The sequence below is a fragment of the Cricetulus griseus genome, assembly GCF_003668045.3.
Source record: "Cricetulus griseus strain 17A/GY chromosome 1 unlocalized genomic scaffold, alternate assembly CriGri-PICRH-1.0 chr1_0, whole genome shotgun sequence".
NCBI lineage: Eukaryota > Metazoa > Chordata > Mammalia > Rodentia > Cricetidae > Cricetulus > Cricetulus griseus.
The window spans coordinates 263782637-263806017 of NW_023276806.1; the positions used below are offsets into that span (position 1 = coordinate 263782637).

The following is a 23381-nucleotide window of genomic DNA, read 5'->3' on the forward strand; positions in this document are numbered from 1 at the left end:
TGTGTGGGTGTGCACCAGGTAAAATTGTAAATTATTTATGTTTTTAAAGCTTTGACCTCAAGTGTTCTTCCTAAGGTCAAGGGGACTATTTCAAAATCTTTTAAAACTCCATTGTGAATAAGTAATGTCAGATTAAAAATAACTTACAAGTGCTTCCCACATCTACTGTTGCTTTGCAAGTCTATTTTTCATTTATAAAGTCAGCACTGTACAGACAGTATCTGTATAAATCTCATACCTATAAAAAATCCCTTATCCCATAGAAAATAAAATTACATGTGCTGAAAATCTAGAAATGGAGTACAATCTATGTTAACCAAAAATTTAAATGTTTTTTTTACTGTTATTTCTTGTTTATTACAATGAAAACTAATTCAGGATTTAACAAAATAGCTTAACTTTTAAATATGTTATTTAGTGAATTGAATCTGTCCATAAAGATTTTCTGGGGCTAACAATTGATACAAATGTGATCTCTCTCTCTCTCTTTTATTGTAAAGCAAGTTCAAAATGTTAGCTTGTGCACATTATAAACCCCATGTTGATTTTTTTGTGACAATAAAAAGCACAGTTCATTTTAAAAACAAGTAAAAATCAAGTTATTTCTTTTTTTTTATTTATTGGTCAGAGTTTTGTCATTGGTATATGGAGGCTGTTCCATGGGCCCATCCAGAGCTCCTCCTCATCTGATGGTACATTGTCACCGTGGAATTCCATCGACTCTCTGGCGAGCCTACTGTCTACCATGGACTCCTGCTCGGCTGTGTTTTTCAGCCTGGTCCCCGATGGCTTCACTGCCGAGTGCTCGGCTACCACAGGACACGGGGCAAATGTGACCAAGGTTGGTGTTCTTTTCACTTTCTCTGTAGAAAAAGGCCCCTTGAACAGCGTGTTCAGGGGCACATTCTCCTCATGTGTCACTGCCAACTTGTCTAACTTCTTCAAATGCCTCCCCAGCGGCCCAGGGGAGGGGACCTTCAAGCTATCGGCCAGGCAGGCACGGCGTGTTCTCATCACAGAACCATTCTGCGCAATGTAGATGTTGCCGTTGACATTGCTGTGGCCGCCCGGCTTGTAGGGGCAGCTTCTCTGACACTCAGGGGCACTGTCTTCCCCAGTGGAGCTGCTTTCATACTCTCGATCCACCACTAACTTGATCATTCTTTTTCTTGCCCACTGAAAAAGAAATCACAATACACAAGTCATTCTCAAAGGAAACCAAAGGCCGTGGAGTCCACACAGTAATTCTTGGAAAGGTGGCAAAGAAAATTCTCAAGCAGGGACGAAGAACCTTTTTCATAGCTCACTTTCTTATCTCCAATTCTGTATTGGATTCTGAGCTTAAACGCCTTTGAATGAAGTGCTGCTGAGTTTGGAAGTAGACCCAATAGGAAACACTTTCTTTTTACATCAACATGCAGTGAGATGTGAAAAGAAAAGTGTATTATCCATAGTTATGGAAGTTCCAACTCATTGTTTTACAGCTGCTAAACTATCCGGGGAGTTAAGCAGAAAGCCAGGAACGGAATTTATACATTGTACCCATTTTAATGCTTCTCCTTCTGGTATTTTAAAGATATTGCCGAATCCATGTAACTCTAATTTGTAATTCACTTTCTCATGTTAGTGAACATGTTGGTACTTATAACAGGAGTCATCAGTGGGAGCATCTTGGTGTCCTGGGTCCTCTCACTTGGACTCCACTTACTTAGAGGAACTACCTGTCCAACACGAATGTTTATTACTTTATAAAATACAAAGTCTCCTTCTGTAAGCGACTGGGAAACAATGGGTGTTTTCACGGATTCAGTTGTCTTTTACCAACCAATATCAGAAGTGGACGAGGAGTAACACATGAGCAATGCTGCATGTTTCTCCAAACAGTATGGCACTTTGGGGAAACAGGAATGCTCTCTCTGCACTGAAGAGGCAATGGTTTCCCGTCTCTGTATGAATATTTTAAATTATGGTCCTTATTTGCCCAGAAGAGAAGCCGTAACTGGTACAATATATTTTTAAACACAATCATAAATGGTAATCACTTTTAACTTTCAAAATACGCTTTCCTTCAACTCCTAGAATTTGAAGGTGGGAGTTGATGCAGGGTACCTTTGATACGGCACCTTCTCAGTGAGCAGAAATACAGAGACACAATTACCATTTGCTGTTATTGTCTAGCGTCTATTCTGCAAAGACTACATGTTTGCTACATATATGCATATCTTCCGTTGCTATAGACAGCGATAATGCCACTTTACAGTCAGTACTGATGTTTCTCTGTTTAATGGTACAGGAGAGAGTGGTCAGCTTTGATCTAGTGTGTTTCCGCGTGCACATCTATGTAGGCAGCATATGTCATCATCTTTTTATGACCTACTTCTGATCTTTAGTCAGAGTGAAATCATTCTAAAGTCGAGAGTCATTTCAGAGAACACACAGAAGGCACTGCACACGGGAGCACACACCACCGCAAACCCCACCTACTAGGAACTCTCCTAAAGGGCTGTGTTGTAGCCTTCAGAGTTTGCCCCTGGAGATTTCTTTGGGTCTGCATCCTTCCTTCTGTCGTAGTCTGGCACCTGGAAGCCCCATGGGCCTCCAGACAGACTTTCACTCGTACTGCTGCTACTGCTCAGTTCTGACTCCTCTTCACTTTCCACGCCCCTCTCCATGGAGGCTGATTCTGCACTGCCCTCCTCAGGGACGTCTTGGGCCTCCAGGTCTGCGACCTCATCCATGGGAGCTGCTTCACTCTCCTCGTCTTCTGGCTGTTCTTCCTCCACCGGAGGTTCTTCCTCCTGCTCCTCCCGTGGCTCCTCTCTCTTGCCTTTCACTTCCTGGACTTCCTCTACCACAGGCCTCCTTCGAGCTAGCACAATGTTTTTTCTTGCTTTCTCTCCTTCTGACTCAGTGGACTCAGATTCTTCTGACTCTGGGGTAGAGCTTTCCTCCTCTTCCTCAGATGGGGTCTCCGACTCAGACTCTTCTGTGGTCTCGGACTCACTGAACTCAGACTCGGTTTCTGTGTATTCTGTGTAGTCGCTTGACTCCTCCTCGGATTCCACTGTGCTTTCTGTAGCTTCCTCCTGGTCTAGAGTTAGTTGGAGATAGTCTTTGTCTTCCTCTTCAAGGCGCCTTCTCCACTCTTCACCCTCAAGGTCAATGCCTCTTTTCTCAGCGAGACCTCTGACTTTCTTAAAAATCATTGGGAATATCCTGGCTCTCTTCCATGTTGGGTATGTGGGCTCAGCGGCTGGTGGCTTCTCAACAGTGACCACTACCTCTTCCTCACTGGGTTCTCTAATTTCAACTTTGGGTTTTTTAACTTTCTCTGGCTCTTCCTGAAAGTTTTGAGAGTGCAATTCAAACGTTAGCTTGAGGGTTAGTTACGATGTGATCGTGCCCCTCATAAGTTAAGCAGGGATTCATCTTTTGGGTAATAGCCTCACACAAGCTATGCAAATAGTTTCTAAAAACAAAGACAATATTCTTTTTCTGATGATAAAGAGAAGCTGGCTGACAGTCAGGCAGTAACTTATTTTATTTTGGCTTTAAGGTATTAATATCTAAATCTAATGGTCTCTCTTTTCTGCTATTCAGAGTTTTATTTAAAAAAGTATTATATCAAGAAAGAAATAATCATTGCCATTTCCCTCTTTAAACCGAGAGTTTTGGCATGTTAGCTTTCTGCTGCGTCTCAGAATTTTTAAATTCACAAAAATACATTAGGTGATTGGAAAGTTTATAAAAAATCTGTCTTGTTGAACCAATTAGAACTGCAATAACAGTCATTTCATGAAAAGAGTTGTTTGCCAAATGAATATAGCAGGTAAGGTGTAAGAATTTGAAAGAAATGATGCATGTTAATTTAGAGTCACACAATATTTTAAAAATACTAGTGATGATATTTTATTCTCTGATAATTGACATATGAATACTGTCTTTTTCATGATTTTTAGTTAAGCAGGTATAAGAACAAAAGCAACCAGGTATTGTATAATTTTTTAATATATTTGGGCCTTAGTTCTGCCTTTATAGAGAGACAGTCATGATTTTTGAAAGCATATTTTGTTGCAACTTCTTTCAGTTGTTTAAACTTCTCTGTAGAAGGAAGTCAACTGAAAAAACTTAAGGAATTTCTCTCCATAGATCAGAGAACGAAATGGCTAGCACTGTGAGACTTCGTTGTAAAACAAATACTAAATTATTAGAAATTCTCAAAATTGGAGTATTCGACAGTGACAGCCTGTTACTCAAACCAGATCAAAACTGCGATATCGCATTGCTCCTTCACTCAATAAAGTCATAACATTTACCTCTTCCTCTTCATATTCCTCTTCGGCTTCACCCATCACCTCACCGTACTCCTCTTGTCCAGCAGGAGGGAGAAGTCGGCGGCGACTTCCATACTGGGGCATTTCATACCTGCAACACAAATTTGTAACTTGAGACATTTCTCATAGTTGTGTAGACTGTCACAATGATCTCTGCTTTCTTCTTGTTCTTCATCATTTCATCAACAGATACTTAGGCTCTATTAAGTTCCTTCTAAAAATGAAAACCAAAAACCAAAAACCAAAATAGAACTACACATTAAGAACCACTACCTGCTGCCAGAGCTTATTATTTATTTATTTATTTTACCCAATAAGGTTTCCCTGGAATAATGAGGAAGAGCGTTATTATTTAACATGTAAATTTTGAGAGAGACTAGAAGTAGGGAAAAGAAACATATAACACTTTGTAACTAAATGAAGGATTCAAGGTCACAAAGGAAATTCTATATACAAGTATGTATCTCACCAAGGATGTAAAAGCTATGTTTTTACATGAAAATTTTATGGAATATGGCCTGGGTGGCATTGTCTTTCTTCTGTATCTTTTGTGGATAATTGTCTTAGGTGTGCAGAATTAACTCTAAATGTCCATACTATTCATTAGGTTCCGAAGTATATTTTCTGTTTTTGTTTTTTTCACTGCTCTGGCACAAAACTTCAGATAGGCTGGTTAGTTACAATGCTAAATCCAGCATATGGATATAAATGGTGAATTCAGGAATTGAGCAAACATGTTTGACTTCTATATTCCATTTTAATTATTATGAACTTTCTTTGCAGAGTTCTAGATACACAAGCAGCGCAAGTGAGATAGAAAAATGGTGAGAAGTTGACTAACATAAAAATCAGATACCCTATTCATTTTCAATTATAAAACTGGGGCAATGATGCTCTAAAAATAAATTCTACTAGTAATAATAATTTCCTATTACATTTTAAAATAACACAGTGCAATTCTGAAGGAAAAACTGAAGATGTACCCATGCTCATAACTGTAATAATCTTGTCCATATTCCTGGCCAGGATCAATCCCAGATTCCATGGATAACTCCTATTGTTCAAAAAGAGAAATTTGCATTTTTAAATAAATTCTTTACGTCTTACAGTTTTAAGTGAGATTGCCATACCTACAATTCATGTCTCTCCGAACACTCCTGCCAGAAGAATACGTTTAATGCCAAGTGCCGTTTAATACATTCCTCTTCTCTCAGTTTCAACTGCTTTCATGGAATACATTTGTCATTAGATAGTGTGTGAATGGGAGAGCTCAGTTTTCCTGATGGCAAAACTGGAGGTGTTTCCAGGGGAGTAGTTTTACTTGAGTCTAGGTAGCTTTTAAGAGTAAGGTAATCAATAGTAAACTACAGTGTAGCTTACTGTGTGACTTCTGCAACCAGGAAAAGTGTTATGCTAGCTTTACTTGCTCTGTCTTCCTGCTAATGGTTCTCTGGTACCAAGTGCTCCATCACCGAACATTTTACGTCATCTAATAGTAATTCATAATTCATAAGAACTGCTGATTAATGCTGGGGTTAAAGACCCTTGTTTTGAGATCTCACTATGATAATTCTGACTTGATAATTCCTACTTTTCTCAAACTCTGCTCTTTTGCAGAGTTTACATTAATTTCCACACACTTCCATTTTTATTCCACTAAATTAGCAATCATAAATGGCAAAGCTAAAGAAGACTAAATTTGTAATGGTGTAAGAGGAGTATGGGGAAACTAAGTATCCATAGGTTAGTATATATAGATAATCCACTATTGATAGGAATTGGTTTTATGTGTAGTGTGCATCAGGAACTATTGCCTACCCATGAAGGCAAAGGGGAATCGTTTATAATGCACACAAATCATAGCCTGTGTGATAAATATGGACAACGACTCTTAGTTATGTCACAACTTGCCAAATCATTTAAAAGGATTAATTGTGGCTAACCCCGACCAAAGAATTCTACCAAAAATCTGGGATTTGGATTTCTCTTAAAAAAAAAAAAAAGGCATGGCACTATTGCATACTCCAGATATTGTGTTGGTGTTTCCTGCCTTCCATGAGGTCTGGTTACTACGTATCTACTCTTCTGCCCCGCATCCATACTCTGCCTCTTGTTTTTACTACATGAAGTCTGCTCATGTACATTCCCAGCCAGGTTCCTGTAGTCACTAAGCCCACAATTACCCTCCTACACTAATGACAAATGACTTTGCAACTTACAAATATTTTGAAAACCAATTCAATTGTGATGCTAAAACTCATTCAGCATTCCAATTAGAATAAACATTGTGAAAAATAATTGGCAATATCATGGTACCATGGACAGTGCGCAACTGGTACCCATAAAATTTTGGTGTGTGTGTGTGTAAATTTGCAAAACCTGTTGGAAAATGCATACCACAATGTATTCTTCATAACAGTCCCAAATCAGCACCAATGTGAAGGTCCAAGAAATGAATCCATTGCAGCACATCGACACAGGATAGGCAAAGGAGGCTGAGGCCAAGTGCGGGTGGAACACAAGGTGAGATCCCACTTACAAGAGGTTAGAAAAGAGGTAGTCTGCATGTTGCATGTTACAAGCCTGGAGAGCATTTAGGATGCGGGAAATCGGTGCCCACAGTTGATCCATGTGCCAGTCACACACCTGAGTGCACTCTTGAAATTTCCGTGTAAGTGGTTTATATGTGCTTTGTAGCTGTAGGTTTTAGTATAACAAAATTTCCCATTATAGGAAGGGAAGCATAAAATAACGTTAAGAAAGAATGGTAAGAAATTAGACCAAAGTTAAAGCCTGGTTTTAAGTTTCTTTGAAAAACATGTGTGCTTCATACGGTGAGTTCAGACTTTTACGTGACTAACAGTATAATTATATTGGTTTACATAAAGCAAGCATCTCAGAAGTGCTACTTTTACACTGATAATCCATGCATTTCTAGTCTAATATGTAGAAGGAAGCAAGAAGAAACCTCCAAGTGGTTTTAATTGTAATTTAGTAATGATTAGTTATATATAACTGTACCTTTTTATTGCTAAGGTAAGAATAAGGCTCCAGTTTTGTTAATTGCTGTATGCTCCCAGCATCAACTACTTTCAACAGGGTCAAGGTTAGAAGGGAACAAAACAGGAATGATGGAGTACAGTACAATATTCTATAGTTCTGAGCTGGGTCAAGACAGACAGGAACTAACAAAAACATGAAGAGCAGAATGTAAATTGTTAAAGAAAAGGAGCAAAGGGAAAAAGTTTTAGTGACACAAAAGACCACAGAACTGAGATGAGCAAGTGCCAGGAATTGGCCTCTTCATGGCATGACAATGGTCCTATCTGCATCCCTAGTCACTGCATGTCATAGGTTCTATCTGCATCTCTAGTTCACGAGCCAAAAAAATGATTGTGTGAGTGGACCCAATATTTAAAGTTAATTTTCACTGCTGCCCACACAGAGAAAGCAAAGTTAACTTAGACTCTTCCTACTAGAATCAATGCTTAAACTTCTGTAAACCAGAACCATTTCAGTCATATTGTCTCAGCTTCTCTCTGCTTTGTCTGTCTTGTTGACCAGAAGCTCTTGAGCTGGATGTGACTGCCAACATTTTTGGGTGATAGTGCAAGATGCAGATCTTGTTGAAGGCTGTGTGTATATTTAGATTTTAACTATGAGGTTTTCTGACTCAATCATGTTGGAAGTTTTTTCATGAAACTTCCTATTTAAAAGATTAACATTAAACTTATATATACACGCCTGTCCCTTGCCTCTGTATTTGAGGAGAAATCTAAACAAGAAATACCTTTCTTTAGTAGGGTACCATTCCTGAAGAGCCAAATGTTTACAAATGCTTATCAAAGGCCCAAGTTTATCATAAAGAATATAAACATTTCAAATTAGTATTACTTAATATTCATTTTAGTCTTAGAGGTAGATAACAAGTAAATTAGTGTGCATTTATTGCATAACTCTGAAAATACTTTTTACTTTGTAGGAGAAATGCTGACTCATGCATGAGTCAAGGGAGCAGGGCAAATGCTAGAACATTCCTTCAGTCTTTGCCTCATCTCTTTCTGACCTGAGGAGTAATGGGATGAGTCCACATTGAGACGAACCCCAGCTCCTGATCATCCATGGAGTGGCTTCATGCAGTAGTGGCTGAGTCTTGGGGAACAGTGCTTTGTTTGCCTAATTTCTAGAGCAGTGGTCCTCAACCTTCCTAATGCTGTGACCCTTTAATACAGTTTCTCATGTTGTGGTGACTACCAACCACAAAATTATTTTTGTTGCTGCTTCATAACTGTAATTTTCCTACTGTTATGAATTGTAATGAAAATATCCATGTTTTTCAATGGTCTTAGGAGACCTCTGTGAAAGGGTCATTTGGGGTCACAACCCACAGGTCAAGAACCACTGTTCAAGAGAAAGGCTAAAAATTGGTGATTTTAGCCACCAGCAAGCAATTGACAGATGATTGCTTTTTGTTTACTTACTTCTTTCAATTTGAAAACACATTATCTCTCTTTGTTAAAAGGGGACCACATCAGAGGCCACTCACTCTGCCCACATGTAACAGAAATATTAAAGTATGGTAAAGGTTTAGTGAGGTTGAAAAGGAAGTGAAAATCGATACCTCCGGCTTAAGAAGAGAAGGTCTCAGCAGTTGATGCTGCCAAAGGAAATCAAAACAGGAAGAGATTTAGGTAAGAATTCAGACGGGAAATGTAGAATACCATTGCGAAGAGAGGGATAAAGGCAACAGCTTGGGCCTGTCACTTGAGATATGATTCACTGTTCACAGGACAGCTACCAAACTATTAAGTGACATTCTAGATAATTACTTGGGAATGTAAGGTGTACAAGAAGTCATTTCTTTTAATTTTGGTTATTTTAATTACATTTATAATAACCTCAATAACCAGCATCAATAAAGACACCTTTATTTAAGCTTTATAGCATGAAAGGTTACTTGGGTGTCTAAGAACAAATAACACGGGGACACTTTGACAAGCTTAACCTTGATTCAAGTTGTTTATCACTTTACTTCCCATCACATTGTAATCACATCCACTAGGAAGAATAGAAAACTGGAGTGACAAGATGCAGTACCTTTGGGATTACATTTAAGACATGGTCCTCATGCCCCCATTTCTTTTTAAATGAAACATTCATGCATGTTTTCAAATTGTCCCTCCTCTAATGTTGTAGAGCCTCCTACCTGCCTTCTACACCTTTAGTCATTCAGTGAGCTAACTTATGCTTCATGCAGATGGGAACTAATGCATGATCCAATTAGGAATAAGTGAATTTGGGGAATAAATAGTTAAGTGGAGACTCTTGCTTGGGAAGGTAGGAGACAGCTCTGGAAGTGGTCTTGTCTGGGAACCAGCTGCTCAAAATGAGCATTTAGACAAGTTGCTCTTTGAAAAGGAAAGGGCATTCAGGGTCGAGATTCTGGGTCGAACTCATCTGTCATCTGTTACAATCATCCCTGAGAACCAGTTCTTCCTATAGGTCATTAGTACAATTCTACATAGCCTAGAACTTACAAAATTCAAAATATAAGCTACTCAGAGAATGTATTTACATCCTTCTTTGGGTTGAGAAGCTGTGTGCTAAATCAAACTAGGATCCCAGTAACATTGCTGGCATCATCACTCACAAATCTGACCCAACATTATTGGTTAGAATCTTCAGTATGTTCTCTGTAGGCCGAGTCAGAGGAACATAATAGAAAACTCAGAGATTTCTAATGGTTCGATTGACTTATTAGACATTTAAGATATTTGGGCTAGGTAGAACCCTGGATTGTTTTTAGAGGAAGAATGTCAAGTAACTGTACAGCTTCTGAATCATAGCTATAGAACCAGAAAACCAAATTTAGCATGCTATCACAGTCCCAAATAGTTGCAATCGAGGACAACAGCATTAAAAGTTTTGATGGAAATAAAAGAAGATAAAGCTAGCTTCAAAAGAAGCAGCATTTGTCCTATGTATTATACAAAGGCTTCCCTTGAAGGCTTGGTGCTGTACCATGTGAAAAGGCCCTTACCTCTGGTGCAAAGCCTCCCCTGAAAGGCAGAAATGGAAACTTGTATTAAATACATGGATTTTCAGGCCAGAGAGAATTACAGATAAGGACCATTTAAGAGAATAAGAGGAAAATAGGAAAAAATTTACTAAAACTTGTCTCACCTATATTTCCTATAATAGAGTTATGATTGAGTCACACCTGAATTAATAAACAATTATCTCCACAGATCTTATATGATGAACTAAGTATATCCATTGATCAGGTGAAGGCTTTTGCCACCCAGCTTGATGAACTGAATTCAAACCCCAGAATTCACATGATGGAGGGAAAGAACCAACTCCTGAAAGTTGTCCTCTGACTTCTATCTATAGGTATGTTAGGGTCCATATTCTCCCTACTCCCATGCACAAACATATACCGGATGTAGAAATGTGAAGGTAACCTAAAAAGAATCTATTAGTTCATTTTGATTCTATTACGATCAACTGGCATAAAGGCATTCTATGCTGTCTCTATCAATCTCAATATGAATAATAGTTTCACCAAGGAAGAAATGCTTCTTAAACAGAAAGTCAGATGGGTATGTCTATACTTATATCCTTGAAAGTTATTGCACTTCTTTTGTCCACGTCAACTTGATTCTAGCAGTAACGAAAACAAAATAATTGCTACCTCCCATGGGTCAATTACATGATTAGAACTGGAGTGAAGAAGGTTTGACTTCCAAGTATTCAAAACTATAAAAAGATGAAGTTTCATGGACCACAAGTTGTACAATATTTGACTACACTTAAGAGGGACAACGAGTGTGACAATATGGGTGCCACTAATTATGAGACTTTTCTTTATTTTTTGTGTATTTAATCGTTAGACTGATGCTGTTAATCTTGTTGTATACAACTGTGACTAAGAGGTGTTACCAAGTTAAAGACGTGGCTTTCTAAAGGCACAACAAAAGCATCTCTGCAGAACACAGGCAGCCATACCTCTAGAGCCGTGGTTCTCAACCTGTGGGCTGTGAGCCCTCTCTGGGCCTCAAACAACCTTTTCACAGTGGGTCAAATGTCAGATATCCTGCATGTCAGATATTTATATTACAATTCATCACATTAGCAAAATTATAGTTAGAAAGTAGCAATGAAAATAATTTTATGGTTGGGGGGGTCACCACAACATGAGGAACTGTCTTAAAGGATGGCAGCTTAGGAAGGTTGAGAAGCACTGTACTCAGGATAAGTCTACAGATCTAACTGTGCCTTCAGTGGTTACCCAGTAGCTTGGTGGAGGTGCCGGTAATGAGGGGAGTGCAGTGTGACGCAATCCTCAACAGCTCATTTCCTGAATATCTCCGTAGTGAATTTTACAGTGGCCATATGCTTCTGCCAATGCACGTGGCTGTTACAGTCCTTCAGATTCTTGTAAAACTTGATAAGCATTCCAATTTATTCCATTGTCTTTCAGGCTCATATTTAGGACTTAATCCTGCTGACCACCACACACATCAGGCACGATATCCAGACAAATTCTATTTTCTAGAATATTTGGCCAAAAAATTTAATATCCTGGTTTAGTGGCTCCTGCTTATAACCCCAGCACTTGGGATTCTGAGACGGGAGAGTAGACCTGAGTGTCAAGTCAGTGTGGACTACATAGTGAGTGTGAAGCCATTGTGAGAGGTGAGTGCAAGGTGACAGAGTAAGATCCTTTCTCAAAAGTAATCACGCGCACACTTGTACGTTCTGGTGTTTTCATTGGGTATATCTATACAGCTGTTTGATCTGAAACGTAGAAACTAACCTACAAGAGGTCTATAAATCAATATTCATAATTATCTATGCTGTTTCAAAGTGTGAATATTGATAATTATAAAAAATCAGTCAGATAATACAGATGCAACTTTTATATGATTCTATCATATTGTGTGTAGCAATCATTCATTTTATATCCTGCATCTATATATATTTAATTTTAATAGTGACAAATGTGTGATGAATATTTTCTTTAAATTTTAAATAATCTATGTAAACCATCCTTTAGCCATCAAGCGGATCTTAACAAATGCAGAGGAAAGTAGGCCCTTTTCATACAGACAGGTGTCAGCTCGGAGCATGGAAGAGAGGGGGACATTTTGGGCCTATACATCTAAAGAACCTTTATAGGGCTCATGTAGAAGATAATTCAACTGACTTTCAGACACACCCTATCAGCATCCACCATATAGTGCAAATTCTCAGGCATAGGGCCAACAGAAATGCCAACAGAAGCTTTTCAGTGAGAGAGAAAAAATAAAAACAAAACACATTCAATACTCGCAGGAAAGCAATTACTTTGGATTTGGAGAAAAAGTAGCTGAAGCAGATGGACTACCAAGAATAAACAGATTTGCTGATTAAAAAAAATCTTGTTAATCAGGAATGAACATTAAGCTATTGAAGGGCTATCACCTCAGTGATGACGCGCTAGGAGGTTTCTCAGGCTTTGTGGACACACAGAATAAAGCCAAGCTTAACCCTGGCTGGAACACTTCAGCAAAACATCTGCTGTTTCCCTGAAGTAACGGAAGCTGTGGAGGCGGTCACAGCTGCTCTCCTGGAACATTGCAAATAACTATTTTGGAATTGCACCTTTCTCTGTTTAGGGTTATGTCTTCTCAAATACTACAATTCGAGAGTTCAACAAGTACAGGAATTTGAATAAAATTATAACTACTAGAAATCCCTACTTTTTAAACAATGTGTTTCAATGGAAAAACAGTCATGTGCCTCTCTATGTAGATATAATTTATAATGAATATGTACACTTCATGAAGATAGGGATGCTTAGCTTAACTTTTATTCCCAGAATTCAGTCTGTTGAGCTCAGGAATATTTTAACAATTACTGCAACTATGGGACTTTCTCCCCATGGGATAAATCTTTTATCTTCAGCCTAAAACAAGGAGCAAACATAATGAGCATAGAGGTGATAATACAATCTCTTCATTTTGAACGTGACTTTATTTCATTTACTAAATAAATTGGCTATCAAAGAATATTTTCATGTAAGGAAGAATCCTAAAATTATAATTAAGGAAATGATGTCATTATATGAAAAGGCTAAGTTAAATAGCATCTTAGGCAGCTTTGATAAAAATCAGATATCTTACAAAAGTCAAGGGCATGAGATTTATTTTCATCATAAAGAAGGAAACAGAAAATACCAAGAATAAAGGACTAGAACATCAACTAAAAAGCGGGAGAGATTTACCAGCTGAAAGCATACTAATAAGGTCAAAACAAGCCAGAATGGAGGGTATCATAAGAAAACCAATAACTACATATTATAGCACCTGAGATTGATTCGAAATCCCTGCTGTCTCTGTCACTCCCTACATTTCTAAGGAACATTTTTACCTGGGAAACATTTCTTTTTTTACCAAATACATAGACTTCAAGAAAATAACAAGCCCAAGAGAGAGCACTATTGCTTACTAATGGTCTGTTTTGCCGGTTTCCCCCCACTAGAACGTTCACATAAAACTATGGTCCAAAGCAACACTGCCCATCAGCAAAGTCAAACAAGCCTTTGGTTTTAGTTGGATCAGTACTTTTCATGCCCACATCTCCCCATGAAAAACAGATAAAGTTACTTACTTTTTAAATAAATGAAGGACAAATAATGCTACCTTGAAGTTAAGAAAATTAAGGTAAGTCTACTCTATGAGTTAGTGGCGATGATGTTAATTTAAATTAAAAGTGTGGAAGAAAACGGCATTGCATTGAGTTTGGGGTTAAAACAGAGGAATCTTCTTTGACGTTCGAATTCTCGTGCTCCACTTCAGGCTTCTGATCAAGAAAAGAACTGCCCAGTTAAAAAAGGAGAAGCAACATTACAATGATGTTGATTGACAGTGAGTTTGCACATCAATTCCCTCAACGACCCTAACCAACGTTTCCTGGCTCTGGTCACATGTGGTTTCCATGACTGTTTTGTCGGGAGGGCAAAACGTGTGTAGCTTTGAGAAGTCTGTGGGTGGACAGTTTTTTTCTATGTGACTGTACATGTTAGACACTGACTTCTCGAGTTCTGCTAGGTTTTTCACGTGTCTAAGGACCCCTTTGGGATGTCTGTGAGGTTCCGCGTCACACAGCCGTTTGGATGCTGGTGGCTGTGCCGTAGAAGGTTTAGTTTCTCTGGCGTGTGTGACACTGGCAGTGCATTTAACAGCTGGTATACAAATGCTGTCTGTGGGTGGACCTGAAGTCGAAGGAGGCAGTGGTGGGCAGAGGCGTGGAGCTGGCGGTCGAGGAGGAAGTGATGGTGGTGGAGGTAGAGAAGAGGTCCGGGGAGTAGAGGTGGGAAGAGAAAATGTAAGAAGCTGGGGAGGAGGAGGATTAGGAGGAGAGAGGGGAAGAGGAAAGGTAGTGAAGGCAACAGGAGGTCGAGGAAGAGGAGGCCGTGGAAGGGGTGCAGGGATGTTAGGTGGGTGGGAGAGGTTTTCAAAGGAGTTCCTTTTCGTTTCCGTATCTAACGTGCAAGTGGGGGTGTCTCTCTTAAAGCCTAGAGAATTGAAAACACAAGGTCTCGGAGGAGGAGGAAGTTCCAAGGTGCAGTCAGGAGGAGGAGCGACAACATTTGGTTCTGACCGGAGTTCTACCGCTCTGGAAATCGTTGGCAGAGTGGAGAATGAAAAGTGAGACCAGGAAGAAGAAAAGGAAGAGCCCGAAGATAGAGACTTCAGCTGCTCTGTTTGCTGTATGATCAGGGTGTCTCTGTGTCCCCTTTCTTTCTCTGACCCGTGGGCATCTTCGGTTGGGAGCAGGGCATTGCTGCTACCTCTCTGGGTTGGGTGGGGTCCAGTGCTTTCGCATTCAGCTTTCTGCCTGGTGATCTGCCACTCCACCAGGTCTATGGTCTCTGGTCTGTTTGGAGCTTTCCACATGAGCCTCCTAGGGAAACTCACAGACTGATTCCATAGCCTCTGAATCTTTTCTCTTGGGCCCCTCAGAGACTGACTCTTAACTTGTGTCCTGGGTGAAAATAGCTCTTCAAAATCTGTCCTTGGTGAAAGGTCAGAATTGGTTGACCTTTGACCTATACTCTCCATATAAAGGGGATTATGGGTACTTAAGTCATCCTCATCAGGAAGAAATGAGAACGTCCTTGCTGGCTTAGGCTGGCTGTCCTTAAGTGGTCCCTCTACATGGGCCGGCTCATGAGACTCAGTGGTACTGGACGAAAAGGCCATCCCATCGTGATGACTGGTCCTGTCTTCTGGGACCGAGTTATTTCCCCTGCTTTGTTCAAAATGGTAGAGAAGGAAAAGACTTGAAAGAGAAGAAGGAGACATGTTGTGAAATAGCTTTCATTAAGAGAGGCGTTCTCATGGTTATCATTCTATTTTACATTACAAAGGCCTAACAGTGCTAATTCATTGAAGCAGAACATCAATTTCAAGATCCTATTCTAGAAAAGACAAGGCAGGGGCATCTAGAGTTGGGAGACGGATGGGACATTCTCATGAAAATATCAATCTCTAGACTACTCCCCCCCCAGTTAGTTTGATATAGCAAAGTATCTGGGTCCATATCTAATGGTTTGTTCCTATATAAGTCACAGTTTCAGAGAGAGTGTGGAGGGCAGCTCAGCTTTTTTGTGTGTGCCCCACAAAAATATCCTTGCTGGAGGGTGCTCAGGGCACTGTTATGCACGGGTCTTGCTTGGTAGTATCTCATTAATGGTCCATTATATCGCATCTCAGTAACTCTGGGAGCTAAATATATCCACTGATACAAAACCAAATTTGTAACAATACAGAAAGGGATATCCCCTTCCCAGTTTAGAAAGATAGGAAAGTCCTCCGAGAGTTCAAAAGTCATAACTGAGAAATCAACTTCATGATACAATCCTGAGCTAAAACGATTTCTTCCCATTTATAAATTCCATGCTAAACTATTTTAAAACACAGTCAATACAAATAGAGGGGGGATTTACATTTTCTGCAAACATAAAGTGGGTCAAATTTTAGTCAGGGTTGCCCTTAATGAAAACATTTGTTAAAATAACATTGTATCACTACATGGTTTGTTCATGCATGAATACTGAGCAAGGGCCAGGAGTGGGTGTGCCTGCTAATTAAAGTTCACAAGTTTCAGAGCACAAATCAAGGGCCTGAGCTACAGCATTGGGACCCTTCCTTCTGAAAGGTTAGTTTGCCCTCAAGCTAAAGCATAACAGCAAATTAATTTTGTCACTTATTTAAACATGAAATAATATATAAGAAATAGTTATTAAGAATGGGGTAATAGATTAGGTAATAAAATGATATGGAACTCTGAAATTTGATGACAAAAACAGGCATGCTCACAAATGGGCTGGGATTATCACCTAATATGAGTAATTTAGAATGTATGGATTACTGGACCAAAAAAAAACAGACAACAAAGACTTTTTTGCCTTTCCTAAACTTGGAAAGATATTTTGAAAACACATCAGGTTATCATTTAACTTGATAATATATAGCCATTAGTTTTGGAAGAAGTGACCTATGAAATCTTAGATGTCACTTCAGATTGAAAGAAATCTGTCTGAATTTAAGATGAAGATACTTTTGAATCCTTCCCAGGTGGGCATGAGCACTGTCCCATCAAAAGGAAACTAGGCAGGGACGATGAAGTCTCTTTTAAATACGAATGCCTACATGGTGACAGATGAGGACCACTGTGCAGACAACAATACTCTCAATCTATCCCACCACTATCTACTTTCTAGAAGCTTTTTATTAGAATGATATTATTTACTTACTTATGCCTATGTATCCACAGGTGGGAAAGAGAAAACACATGAGAGGGAAAGAAAGTTTTAGCTATCATTAATTTGAGGCCATTATGCAATACTGACAGACACTTGTTTTAAACAATACACACATCCAAGAGAGAAAAGTGAATTTTTTTCAAAAAAATTTCTTTCCATTTATTCATGAGAATAATGTCTAATAATGTGTCAGATAAAGTCTTGTGGCATTTACTCCAGTGTCTTGTCACGTAGGATTTGTATCTAACACTAATTTGCTGGAGATATATAACATTTATCTTTGTGAAACATGGGTTATGTTAATCACAAAACAGAAATTTCAAATAAGGCCAAGAATCATGAATGTGTCTTAAATACTGGTTAGTGTGCACTATGACATGGAGATGGTGCTGGGGTTGGGGAAGAAAGTCAATCAGGTAACAGATGAGTAGTAGTTTAGAGTGTTACATTTACATAAAGTTATTTACCATGTGAAGATTTTTTTCAAAATTGATTTTTCTTTTAAAAATTAATTGGTAATAGTTCCCTTGGAGCTAGTTTATTTTGTAGCTTGCTAGGATCCTCATAAAACTATCAATAGAAAAATGTTTCAATACATAATTGAAAAATCTGCAAGTTTTCAGGTGCAAAATAAAAACTCTCCCTTGCAATTTACCCTCACCAAATACTACTGATTGCAGGTGCTGTTGCATGGAACTCTTTGTAAAAGTGGATATGTATATATATATATTTATCTCACTCATTGTTCTCATGGAAATACTGCCAACTTCACACAAATGCTTTTTTTTAATCTGAATGTTATTGCTGGGAAGAGCTGCTCGGTGTAATCATAGAATCAACTCATATTGGCTCAATTCCTACTTCACCAGTAAAAAATTCAATGAGAGCATCATTGTAGACAATGAAAGAGGTGAAAACACATACTTAAGGAATGAATCCTGTATGCAAATCCAGATCTGTGCTTTAAATTTTGCTTTAACTTCAACACACATGGGATATATATACTGCATATTATATCACATAGCACTATATATTTATACAACACTACAATGGCACCCATATACACTTTACATATACCACTCATGCATCTATCTAAATTGGTTTTTCCAGTAGAAGAAATTTTCATGATTTTTTAAGACTTGCTTTACTACTGTGGCTAAATGCAGGAAACATAAAAGATATGTTTTTAGTCACTAATAACAAAGTTTCCTGAGTTTAGGGCTCTTCACAATTGTATAGTATACTTAGTTGCTTATCATGACCCAAAGTAGTTGCTCTTGAAGTTTTATAATAAATACAAATTAAGTCAAATCAGACTGTGTGGGTTGCATCATTTGACAGAAACAGCTGTGAAGTCTCAGCCATACATAAACAAGCTCTGTCAAAATGTCTGACTTAAAATTGCACAGTATAGAGGTGGTGACCACAGCCGCTTCCAGAGCAATAAATACAGTGAGCAGACTGTTCAGAACACACCTTGCCCTTTCATAGTTCAGATTTAAGTGTTCCTTCATATAATATCCTACAATAGTATCTTCAGAATGTCTGATTTTAAACTACAGAATTTAGTTTTGATTGCCAAATGGAAGGTTTTTCTTTCCTTATCTCAAACCAGGAATTACCATTTTACCATTTGGATTTATTACAATCTCCTACTTAGTTGTTTTTTGAAGTCTATAATTTTGCTCAAGAAATTGTCCCAATATCATTAAGATTGGCAGACTAAATATAATATCCAAACTCTATTTTGTAGTTGTATGTTAACATGGATCTCTCTCTCTCTCTATATATATATAGATATATATAGTGTGTGTATATGTATTTTTTTTCTTGATTTGTTTACTTTTTATTTTTGGCTACCATTTTCCAAGTTAACTTTTCAACTATTTTTGACTTAATAATAAATGACAGAGCATAATAGGCTTACAGCTGTATTTCTGCATAGGCTTGGAACTAACTTCACGCAGAGCATCACTCCTCCCCAAAGCAACTGTTCCCCCTGCTACTCACATGGCGCTCTCTCCCAGCTCCTCATAGAGATGTGCCCCTGGAGGTGGTGGTGGTGGTGGTGCAGCAGGCACAGGAGCTGCAGGCTTGGCTGCAGGCATGGCAGACTGGATTCTTGCAGTCTTGGTACATTCAGCCTGGCGTCTTGAGTAGAGCAAGGTTGTCTTGTAAAACTCAGTTTAGGAACCATAAACAGTCAATAAATAGTCTATTGTTTTAATAATGAGGTTCTATTATCAGATGGGACCCACTTAAATCATACACATATATTTGAATTAATAAATTGATAGAACAGAGCATCCTCAGATATTCAATATGTATGTACATATCTGTCCCTTGGAGAAACAGAACTCACAGAAATATTTTCCAATTAATCTGATTTCTACCAATGTCTGTGACACTGGTGTTAGAGGTGATCTGTGGTTTTAAATGTCACAGACAGTATTTAATTTCTTTCTTAAAATTAAGGCACCAAATTGTAGAAATGATCAGAATACACCTTACCTTTCATGTTACTGTTATAACAAATGCACTAAAATCAGCTCACACACACACACACACACACACACACACACGCCTCAAAAATCTTAAATAAGTGCTAAGAAAAGAATACATAGTTCATGATGGTATGTCTGCTTGATCAATATAATGTCTGATTTCTCATTTACTATTACATAAATTCACATGCAAAAATATTCATAATGATACTTACACTTTAAACCTGTTTTGGAAAGCAGTGTGTAAGAAGAGAGAGCAACATTAGAAATACTAAACTAAATGGTTTGATAACATGATTTGCTATAAATTATGAACAAGTCACTGATTAATCTCAGCATGCCACAGTAGCAGGGAGAGGAAGGACTTGAGTTTGGTGAGTGAATGAGTCTACTTACAACTTATTAAAACATTCACCACAAAGAAAGATATAGATGAACTGTAGGGAGTAAGAAAAACTATTGAAACACAGGTCTGAGAGTTTCAATTCTCATAAGGAAATGGAAACGTGAGGATGACCTGATATTTGTAAGGGCTTGTTTGGTCTACTGGAGGAATATTGATTTTACTCATACCAGAATATGATATACTCCTTTGATGAATAGTTGAATGAAAAGAGAACCAATACTGCAGGATAAATGTGGAAATTGACACTAGATATCTTAGTGATTTAAAGTGATTTTTTTCAGTACTATTTATGAGGAACTTTAGATTTAATAATCAATTTGTTAAAGCAATCTTTCTGGATGGTGGTGGCGCACACCTTTAATCCCAGCACTCAGGAGGCAGAGGCAGGCAGATCTCTGTGAGTTTGAGTCTAGCCTAGTCTACAAAACAACACAGAGAAATCCTGTCTCAAAAAACCATACCCAAATGCCAAATGTTATGTATGTTTACAAGCTCACATGAACTTTGTTATGAAATTATCCACTTCACGTCTTCACATGGAACACATCTTGGACATTTCAAGTTGGGATCAACTCACTGTGTTCAATTTAAGAGAAAATTATTTAGTGATTGAAAAGAAGGTATGGTGACCTAGTTTTGAGTGTCAACTTGACACCCCTGAGAAGAGGGAAACTCATTAAGGACTTGCCAATATCTGACCGGCCTGTGGGTGCTCTGTTGTTGTTTTTTGTTTTCAGACTTCTCACAAGTTAGCAACCTCTGGGAAGGAAGAACCTCAAGTGGGAAAAATGCTTCCATCAGATTGTCTGTGGGACATTTTCTTGATGGATGTTTGATATGGGAGAGCTCCGCTCATGGCGTGCAGTGACACTGCTGAGAACGTGTGCTTGACTGTGGAAGACAGCTGGACAGGAGCCTGGAAGCACGCCAAGGCAGAATTCCTCCACTGTCTGTTTCAGCTCCTGCCTCCAGGTTCCTGTCTTGAGCTGCAGTCCTGGCTTCCCTTGGTTCTGGCTTATAACTGTAAACCAAACAGTCCCTTTCTTTCCCAGGTTGCTTTTGGTCAGTGTTTTATCACAGCACCAAAAAGCAAATTGGGACGGAAATGTTTCAGGGTAAGGATACATTGGGAACATCTTAATGCTTTCCTTGTAGGTATTTTAAATAATGAATAGCTTTTCCTACCATTATTTCTTAGTTATATCTAGTATTTATAAAATTTATTGTCATTGCCCATTTTTTCTTTTAAGAAGGCACCTTAACAGTGACTTCTCCTTTTCATCAACTCTTCATTTTTTAAAATGGCTGTCAATAGGGACATAACACTAATTTCTCATACCTGGCCCAATGTGTTCCTTGCTTACCTCAATTACAGATACCTAACACTTCAATTCCTTGACTACCTCACACATATTAAGTAGTTTTCACACAGAGATAATCCAAAATGAGTGTATTTTACTGTAGGAAGGGAAAAGACCAAGACTCTACCCAGCCATTGCATTTATGACAAGATATGCCCTGGCAAGTGTGCCAGGAAGAGAGAAGCTATATCAAAAGCCACAGGTGAGTGTTGAGAGTTTACCACGATTTTGCTAACACTACATTGTCTTCATAGAGGAAAATGTAACTACAAGGAATAAAAGAAACAAAAATAAGACAAAATGACGAAACAACTAATGAGCGCGATGCTATCTGGCCGGGTTAGAGACCATGCAATCTTTTCACTCAAACTGGGCGAAGAGCAACTCTGCTATCATCTCGTACTGCTTTCTCTCTGGGGGATTTTCTTGGGGGCTTTTGACCCACAGAAGAGAACGCACAAAGCCAAGAAGAAAACGGTCCTGTGAGCAAACACTTACCTGGAGGCAAAGGACACTAAGAAGTATACAAAGAGTCCTTGTATACTTGACTTGAGGAAGGTGTTTTGGTACAAGCAGGAAAACACAGTGATGGAATAGTTACACCATGCCCGTTTTGCACCCAAAGCTACTTTATGGGGTAGCTTCCTGAGAGTATCCATTTAGCATCCCCCATACTCACTGTCGGTAGCTCACTAAGACCACCAAGATGGCCGGGATGCAGCAAAGGATGATGATGAAGGCCAAGGCCAGCAGGGCCCCTTCCGTGTACCCTAAGCTTTCTCCTCGCTTCTTGATGCTGGTCACTGCCTCAGGAGTCCGGATCTCCAGAATGCGCCCTCCTTCCCCGTAATAGGGCTGGAAGTCTTTATTGATATCGAGCAGTTTGCCATCCAGGAATCTTTATTGTGAGACAAAGTGAAGAACCGATTACGTTAGAAGAGCAGAGTCGATCTGAAATTAAAATGTATCTGTGACATCTTTTGATATTTTGAATTTAAAAAGCAAACTGCATTGTGAGGGTTAGTGCTACTGAATTGAGACCTGGGAAGCAAGCATACTTGTGAGGGATTGTCTAAGGTTAGGGTTAGCCCCTGAGAGTGTCTGTGAGGGACTGTCTTGATTTCATTCAGAAGGAGGACCTAGCCACCGTGGGTAGCACCGTTCCTTAGACCTGGGATACTGGATTATATAAAAGGAGACAGTGAGCAGAGTGCCCGTGTGTTGGCTACTTTTCTTCCGACTGTGGATGCACAGTGACAAGTTCTCTCCACATCCAGTCTCCGTGGCTACAGCATGAGGATCTATAATCTGGTATTGTGAGCCACGTAAACCTTTCCCCCCCTTATGAGGCTTTTTATCAGAGTTACCTCACCATAGCAACAAGAAAAGTAACTGCCCATGATAGTTAAACACTGTTTACTCCATAAAAGCACGACGAAAGAATTGTGAACACCGTCACAGTAAATAAACATACAAGTTTCAGGAGACAAACAGGTTTATCCTTACTCAGGACAGGATACAGGAGAAGAGAGTGAGGTTATGCTTCTATACGCCAGTTAAACAAAGAAAAATATAAGCTGTGTGTGGTGGCACACAGTGGCAGTCACAGAGTGGGGGAGGCTGATGTAGAGGATCACCTGCTCCAGCTGTGAGGTCCCAACGGTCCCAGCATCAGTATTCATTTAGAAGCTATTTTCTTTAAAAATAAATTTATTTTACATCCCAGCCACAGTTTCCCTTACCTCCTCAGTCCCTTTCCTCATCCCTCCTTGGATCCCTCCCCCAAATACAGCCCCCCTCTGTCTCTGCCCAGGAAAGGGCATGTCTCAAGTTGCAGCAGGATTTGTACCTTTATAGGCATTTCCTTATTTAGGTTGGGAAAATTTTCTTCTATGATTTTGTTAAATCTCTTGGGTTTTGGGCTGGGTTTCTTCTCCTTCTTATATTGCAGCTATTGTTATG

At 39.0% G+C, this 23381-nt stretch overlaps 1 protein-coding gene across 5 annotated transcripts in view; it reads right to left on the reverse strand.

The window, feature by feature from the left end:
* Window positions 1–473: 473 nt before the first annotated feature.
* Pcdh15 (protocadherin related 15) overlaps window positions 474–23381 on the reverse strand; it is a 678164-nt gene continuing 655256 nt past the window's right edge. For 3 of the 5 annotated variants that reach the window (XM_027394186.2, XM_027394188.2, XM_027394187.2), the window contains 4 exons: window positions 22099–22317; window positions 19159–19299; window positions 4317–4425; window positions 474–1176 (listed from right to left, as the gene is read on the reverse strand). In XM_027394186.2, coding sequence (XP_027249987.1) covers window positions 625–1176; window positions 4317–4425; window positions 19159–19299; window positions 22099–22317 — 1021 coding nt within the window. In that variant the 3' untranslated portion in view covers window positions 474–624. Of the gene's footprint in view, window positions 1177–2495; window positions 3336–4310; window positions 4426–5317; window positions 5389–19158; window positions 19300–22098; window positions 22318–23381 lie in introns of those variants that run through there. The other 2 variants (XM_027394189.2, XM_027394190.2) reach the window with 2 other exon arrangements.